Below are 8,330 nucleotides of genomic sequence, written 5' to 3'. Positions count from 1 at the left end.
TTCTAAAATCATTGTCACTTCAAAAGAAGTAGAAAAGTCGTATAAATAAGTGGTTTATGGCTTACAGTTGAAATTACAGCTGAACTAATGGGTTCTTCGGGTCATCTTGTCCAGTCAACAACTGCCACAAGACTCAGCTTGAAAAATTATGGTATTCTTGATGAGATGCACTGAGCGACCCAGTCCCTCAGTGCTCATTGTATGCAAAAAAGAGTTACAAAGAGAAGTTTTTTTTGCATGGCATGGCCCTTCACCATAAGTCCTATAAACCAAAGCCCCTACAATGAACAAATCGCCTAGTCCATGGTCATAGCAAAAATAATCGTAAACAGTCACTCCAATCATGTCGAAAATATGGAAAACCTAGCCACGTTACAGAAAACTGCATCGAGAAACACGCCTTTTGCAAAAATTGTAATAATAAGGGGCACATTGCACTTGAGAAGCAGCTTTGTCCAGCCTATCAAAAGAGAGCCGATTTCCTCCGAACCTCTGTGAGATTGAACTTGCCCTACTCCGTCGTAGCTGCTATAATCCCTAGACAACCAACTCCCAGTCGACCCTTAAATAGCCAAACTGAAGTTTCAAAGGACCAAAGATCCCAACTGTCGCAACTCCAACTATCCTAAGTGTTACCAGGTCCCCGAGAAATTTGAAAGTATCACCAGCCCCTGAAACGATGGTAGAATCTCCAAGCCATAGCAAAAGAAAAAAAGCAAGAAAAAGCCGACCAACACAGTACCACAAAAATTGACGACCCCCCACGAAATCTCTTCGGGCGATGATGATGTTCAGTGCAAATCCCAAGCAAGAAGATACCCAACAAGAATGCCTGACGACTAACTCATGTGTGAGTTTTCGTTTTTAATTAATTTATACCTTTCTAATAACATTGTTTTTAATTATTCCAATATAGAAAGTAACCAGCATGCCAACCCTATAAGCAGCCCCGATGATACCTTAACTCATGCTAATTGTAACTACCTTGATATTCTCGATTTTGTTGCCAATGTGAAGCCAAAACTAGTCAATAATAATTCCCTTATGTTCTTTGTTTCAATATCAGAAGCATCTGGGATAAGTGGCTCAAATTTAAAGATTTAATTTCATTTAATGATGTTTGGCCTTTTGACTTAATAGGATTAACAGAGACATGGCTTTCCGATAATGATAACACTAGTGATTTTTTAATCCCTGGTTACAAAATAATCCATATGCCCAGGAGATTGACTCAGTGTTCTGGGGGTATCTCACTTTACGTCCGTTCGAATATAAATTTTACCAATTTTAAATTTTACCGAATCTATTTTCTCTACACAAATAATTCTCAGATGTATTTATTCAATAATTGTCAATTTAGTTATCGGCCAAAATTCCTATATATTTTCCTTGTTTTATAAACCTCTTCCATTTCCAACCTCATTTTTTGTAATCTGTTTGATGATTTTTCTAATTTTTTAAATCTACCCCATAAAAAAGCAATAGTTCTCGGGGACTTTAATTGTACCCTACTCAATGTTAGTAAAAATATTGAATCTGACACTTTTTTGAATCAGTGACCGCCAGTAGTCTTCTACCCACAATTTTTTCCCCAGTAGGGTTGATCCTGTGAGATCAACATCAACATTAATTGACAACATTTTTGTATCTACTTCCTTGGGACATAACCTGTCCTCAAATATAATATTTCCTGATCGGTCAGACCACTTTCCTATTTACTCGTCACTACCTTCGCAACCACTAACTCAACGCTCTAGAATGAATATCCCAACACCTACTAAAAAATTACAGCTATGTGAATTTGACCCATTTTACCGATCGCCTAAGAACCACTGGCTGGTCCGATGTTTTAAATTGTCAAGAGGTAAATTCTGCCACAAATGGTTTTGCACAACGACTAAGATCCATTCAACTTTTCCCCGGAAAATTATCGCTGTATGCCCCTGGATGTCAAATAGCCTCATTGTCTCTTCGTATCGTAAAAATAAATTATATAAGTTAGCCTGTAAGACCAGTAGTGGTATTGATATATCAAATTATAAAAACTTATGCACTAAACTCATCCATGAAGCGAAGAAAAATTTTTATTATACAAAAATTCTTAATTGCAAAGAAAACCCGAAAAAAATTTGGTCCACCATTAATGATATACTCTCAAAAAATAGAAAATCGAAATCTATACCTATTCGCCTTAAAGACACAAACTGCAGATTAATTGACCCTTTAAATGCACCTGGCGCATTTAATGATTATTTTTCTAATATTCCTTATACTGACTCCGGCTCCTCCTTTGAGGCTATACTCCCTTGCTTCAATTCTAGATCCATATTTTTCTGCCCAACTGATAGCAATGAGGTACTTCAAATCATCGGTTCTCTCCCTATTAGTTTAATACTTGACTGTCTTGGATTGAGTAATAAGCTAATGAAGACCATATCTCCTTTTGTTTGCGAGCCCACCAAGCATATTGCCAACCTATCTTTAACCCACGGAGTTTTCCCTGATTTACTAAAGTCAGCCATTGTTATTCCAGTTCTTAAAAAGGGTGATCCAACTGAGATAGGTAATTATCGTCCAATCTCAATTCTTCCAGTTATATCCAAAGTGCTCGAGAGAATTATCTTCAGACGTTTCCGTCTCCCTTTCTGTTCGGCAGTCAGCACTCCGTTTCCTTTATTTCTCTTCATCAATATGCCTTTTGGCAGAAATTTTCAACTACCCATGCTCTAATTGACGCCACACAGTTCACACGCTCACAACTCGACCTTAAAAAACTGTATTGGGCTTATTTTTGGATTTTTTTAAAGGCCTTTGACACGGTAAATCATAGTATTTTAATAAGTAAATTAAATATTTACGGTATTCGTGGAGTTGCCCTCTCTTGGTTCGGCTCTTATCTATCTGGAAGGGTACAGAGTGTGAGCCTAGGTGGAGTATCTTCTCAGCCCTTACTTTTTACTCCACCTCCACCTTTTACTCAGCCCTTACCTTACATACTCCACCTAGGCTCACAGAGTGTGAGCCTAGGTGAAGTATCTTCTCAGCCCTATTTTATTTATATTATATATCAATGATCTTGTTATGTACCTGAGCCCTTCAGGGTATCCTGTACTATTTACTGATGACAGCAACTTCTTTATCACTGGTACCAATTTACCATCGGCAATAACTTCTGCCGAAGTCCTTCTGAACAGAGTCCAGGCGTGGTGCCTTACGAATAACATGACCATTAATAGCAAAAATTAAGCCACGCTAATGCATCTTTCAGGAAACTGTCTCAAATATGGCGCAACCAGAAGTACTCTCTCCGACTTAAGCTGAGGCTGTTCAACAGCAACGTCCTCTCAACACTGTGCTATGGTTCTGAAACTTGGCACATAAATCAAATACTTTAAAAGAAACTACTCGCGTTCGAAAACATGTGCTTAAGGCGCATTCTAAATATCCACTGGTCCCAAAAAGTAACAAACACTACTATAGACAAAGATATCTCAGCCACTGGTAACCAAGTGATCAAATATATGAAGTGGAGATACCTCGGTCACGTTATCCGCATGCCCGAAACCCGACTACCGAAAGTCGTCGTTCAGTGGCAGCCACGTGGTACCAGAAGAAGAGGACGCCCCAAAAATACCCTACGGCGCAGTTACCGGGCTGACCTCGCAAACCTCAATGCCTCAATCAAACCTGAATGGGAAGATGTCTCGGCGGCCGCAGCAATGAGAGACGACTGCCGACTCTTCTTGGATGCCCTAAGCGCCTCTGGAGACACAGGAGGATCTAAGGTCTAAGGTAAGGTAATAGCAAAAAAAAGTCAAGTAGTATTAATTAGAACCCCCTACAACAAACACGTAATCCAACCTGCTCTTGGTCTCAAGTACTCCTCCGACATCCTCCCGCAAGTGGAGGTTGCCAAGTTTCTTGGTGTATTTATTGACTCAAGCTTGTCATTCGCTAATCTCTATCATTCTCTAATCATTCTCTAATTCTCTAATATTTCTTACACCACAGCAATAATTTTGAGACAAGTAGCTATGATTAACCGTAAGAATTATTTTCTTCCTTTTGACATCCTAATTACCCTCTATTATTCCTTACTTTTCTTATTGCGGATCAATTTGGGGAAATACAAATCGCTCCTTCACTAAGAAACTAAAATTTGCCCAAAACCATGCCATTTAAGCAGTTTTTCGGCTTCTCCGTATATATCCAAACCGTAATTTGTACTCAGATTTTGGTATAGCTACACTAGATCAAATAATAAAAAAATTAAACTTGTCGCTTGCTTACTCACCTTTCCACAACACTCTTCCTCCTCGACTACTAACCTATTATAACATTAATAATTCGGAAGCCCCCTGTCTCCGTTCATCCAATCGAGCCTTTATAATCCCTAAATGTGTTTCTAGTGCTGCCCAGCAATCTCCCATTTACAAATCTATTATTCAATGGAACAAAATACCCTCCAGTGTTGAGCTAGCCACAAGTTTCCGCACGCTGTACAATAATGTAACAAAACTTGACAATATAATTTAATCTTTCAACTTTTAACCAATTTTCTTTAATAACCCATGTTGTATTCTTCTTTTTTTTCTTGTCTGATTTCAGTGTCACTTCAATTTTTTTTTTTTTTTTTTTTTTTTTTTTTTTTTTTTTTTATGGTCCTTAACAAGTTCTCTTCTATCTTTATTGTTATTGATATTATGTTTAATTTTTATTCGAATAAATTGAATTGACGAGGATTTTGTATATTTTTTAATATTATAGTCTATTTCATAGGCAGTGCAATAGCGGTGCCAAAGTAAAGAACGATGTTGGCACAATGTATAATTTTGTTTTTGTTTCCTTTTTTCTTGGTCTTCGACCAGGGCCCTTCGTATCGAAAGAATTGTCGTAGAAACTTCGAAAAGGACTAATTAGATTGGAAATTGGAGTGGCTAGTGCCCTTTTTAATAGTTGAAAGTGATTGGAGGGCAACTAGCAACCCCCCCCCCCCGCCCATCATTCTTCCAAACACATCCAATCAAAATTTTGAGATAGCCATTTTGTTCAGCGTAGTTGATTTCCAGGTAGAAAATATGTTTTTGAGGAGGTCAATCCCCCAAAACCCTCAAGGCAAGGGTTTTTAAGTTATGACCTGGGGGTATATAAGAATGATGTGTGTGCAATGTATTATTATTTTTTTTTCCTTTAGACCAGTGCACTTCGTATTGAATAAGTTGTCGGAGAAACTTCGAAAAAAGCTCATTCGTTTGAAAATTGGGATTGCCTCTGCCCTTTTTAATAGTCGAAAGTGAATGGAAGGCAACTAATACCCCTTCCACGTCCACCATTTCCCCAAGCGCATCAAATCAAACTTTTGAGATAACCAGCTTGATCAGCGTTGTTAATTTCCACATGAAAATGATGTTATGATACTCTCCTTCAGCCCTCAGGGCAAGGATTTTAATTTATACCCGAGGGCCCATAAGGTTTTAAAAGAAGGCTTTATCGTAGAAACTTCAAAAAGGGCTCATTCGATGGGAAATTCAAAGGGCTAGTGCCCTTTTTAATAGTTGAAAGTGATTGGGGGGCAACTAACCCTCCTCTCACGCCTACTTTTTCCCCAAACACATCCAATCAAAATTTTAAGATAGCCATTTTGTTCAACGTAGTTGAAAGTTCTGAAATTTAGGTCTTTGAAGATGACCCCCCCCCCCCCCCTAGCCCTCAGGGCCAGGGTTGTAAGTTATGCCCTGGGGGCATATAAGGTTTTTATTGAACGTGTTGTCGTAGAAACTTAAAAAAGGGCTCTTCCGATTGGAAATTGAAATGGCTGGTGCCCTTTTTAATAGTCAAAAGTGATTGGAAGGCACCTAACACCCCTTCCACGCCCACCATTTCCCCAAACTCATTCAATCAAAATTTTGAGATAGTTTTTTTGTTCCGCGTAGTTTAAAGTTCAGGAAATTATACCTTTGAGCAGGGCACTCCCTCCACAGTCTTCAGGGCAAGGGTTATAATTTATGCCCTGGGGGCATATAAGTTTTTATTGAAGTCTTTGTCGTAGAAACTTCAAAAAGGGCTCATTCGATTGGAAATTTAAAGGGCTAGTGCCCTTTTTAATAGTCGAAAGTGATTGGAGGGCAACAAACCCCCCTCTCACGCCCATCTTTTCCCCAAACACATCCAATCAAAATTTTAAGATAGCCAGTTTGTTCAACGTAGTCGAAAGTTCTGGAAATTAAGTCTTTGAGGATGACAACTCCCCCCCCCCCACAGCCTTCAGGGCAAGGGTTGTAAGTTATTCCCTTGGGGCATAAAAGGTTTCCATAGAACGCTTTGTCGTAGAAACTTTAAAAATGGCTCATTCGATTGGAAATTGAAATGGTTAGTGCCCTTTTTAATAGTCGAAATGATTGGAAGGCAACTAACATCCCTTCCACGCCCACCTTTTCCCTAAAAACATCCAATCAAAATTTTGAGATAGCCATTTTTTTCCACGCAGTTTAAATTTCAGGAAATTATACCTTTGATTAGAACACTCCCTCAAAAGTCTTCAGGGCACGGCTTATAAGTTCTGCCCTGGGGGCATATAAGGTTTATATAGAAAGTTGTTGTAGAAATTTCAAAAAGGGCTCATTTGATGGGAAATTGAAATTGCCCTTTTTAATAGTCGAAAGTGAGTGGAGAGTAATTAACCCCCCTCTCACGCCCACCATTCCCCAAACACATCCAATCAAAATTTTCAGATAGCCATTTTGTTCAACGTTGAAGAAAGTTTTGGAAATTAGGTCTTTGAGGATGACAACCCTCCCGCCCTCATTCAATCAAAGCTTAGAGATTTTGTTCAACGTAGTTGAAAGTTCTGGAAATTATGTATTTAAGGATGACAAACTCCCCAGAGCCCCTAGGGCAAAGGTTGTAAGTTATGCCCCGGGGGCATATAAGGTTTTTATAGATAGAGTTGTCGTAAAAACAAAATGAGCTCATTCAATTAGAAATTGAGAGGGCTATTGCGCTTTTTAATAGTTGAAAGTGATTGGAGGGTAACTAACCCCCCTCTCACACCCACCATTCCCCCAAACACATCCAATCAAAATTTTCAGATAGCCATTTTGTTCAACGTTGCAGAAAGTTTTGGAAATTAGGTCTTTGAGGATGACAACCCCCCAGCCCTCAGGGCAAGGGTTGTAAGTTTTACCCTGTGGGCATGGGCATAGGCAGCATCTTATGTAGAGGGGGCAGCCGCTTCTGTGATGGAGGGGGGAGGGGTCATACTAACACTTCCCGAGGTCCTTTGAATATAGGTCTTTAGAAACTAGTCATTTTATATTTCGCTAAAACTCGGCCTTTAACATTTTCTATGTTCTACTTTTCTGCAACATTATAATATAAGAGACCCGCTTTCCTATTTCCAATTTCCAGAAAACATAAACACCACAAAAGCGATTTGACACAAATCACATTATGGTTAGATAACAGCTTCTTCTAAGAATTCAATTCAAAAGTTTACAGATGGGCAAAATTAAATATCTAAATTGGTATAGGGGACACCGGCCCATGTTTAGCCAAAGCAAACAGTTTCAATATAAAAACCTATGGTGCTTCTGGTGGATTATAAAAGCTCAGACAGATTGCAGTGTATGTTTTTAAAATGTCTAACCTTAATTAATACTTTTACCAAAAATATCAGATTAGATCAGGTTTTATGGTGATTAACTGGAATTTTGTTCAATTTTGTCTGAAAGTCTACGCCTAATTACGAATACTAGAAAACTGGCGTTGTAAACTCACATTGTATTCTCTTATTATTTGCTTGTTTTTGGGAGCTTCCGAGACGTGCCATCTTCACCAGTTTGCTGTTAGTATTTTTTCATCCTGCGGAATAGCGAACTCCCATGTTCGGCCACAATACCCGGGGTAAATTTGGCATGCCGTACCAAGGTGTCCAAAAGTGGGCTACGCTTGTAAAAGCTGTGGAAACAGCATATTTAAAGGTTGAAGGCAAGGTTAAAATCCAAAACTCTGTTAATTCTGGCGTTGTTTAATCCTATCAGAACAGTAGGTGAACTGAAGTTCTATTTTTTCCTGTTAAAGTTACTTCAAGATAAAATGCTTAAAAGTAAAACAGAAGAGAAAAGAAAGAAAGGTGGCTGTGATTCTACAAGCATTCAGTTGGATTCTCTGGAAATGCCATAGGTGTCCTTAGAGGAACGCTGCAAGACTACATAAAAAAAAGATGAGATGCTGAATATCCCTCTGAAAAGTCTGGACCTCAGTTTCTTTACACCCTGTTACAACATATGATAAATATTTTCAGAGGAACAAGAAAAAGGACTAAAAACTCA

General features: G+C 38.7%; 1 protein-coding gene across 1 annotated transcript; it reads left to right on the top strand.

The window, feature by feature from the left end:
- The first annotated feature begins 3,419 nt into the window (after positions 1 to 3,419).
- Positions 3,420 to 3,791, top strand: LOC148942028 (uncharacterized). Its single transcript, XM_089103208.1, has one exon. It carries the CDS (start codon positions 3,420 to 3,422, stop codon positions 3,789 to 3,791), a length of 372 nt encoding a protein of 123 aa, XP_088959334.1.
- The last annotated feature ends 4,539 nt before the right edge of the window (positions 3,792 to 8,330 follow it).

This window comes from Artemia sp. Qi Xiang Cuo, chromosome 17 (assembly GCF_049724085.1).
Source record: "Artemia sp. Qi Xiang Cuo chromosome 17, ASM4972408v1, whole genome shotgun sequence".
NCBI classification, from domain to species: Eukaryota; Metazoa; Arthropoda; class Branchiopoda; order Anostraca; family Artemiidae; genus Artemia; species Artemia sp. Qi Xiang Cuo.
Note: the sequence above shows the minus strand (reverse complement) of the source record. Positions and strands in the feature narration are given on the sequence as shown.

Excerpts from the sequence above, each read along its gene's own strand:
- LOC148942028 (XM_089103208.1), top strand. The coding sequence starts at position 3,420 with ATGTGCTTAAGGCGCATTCTAAATATCCACTGGTCCCAAAAAGTAACA.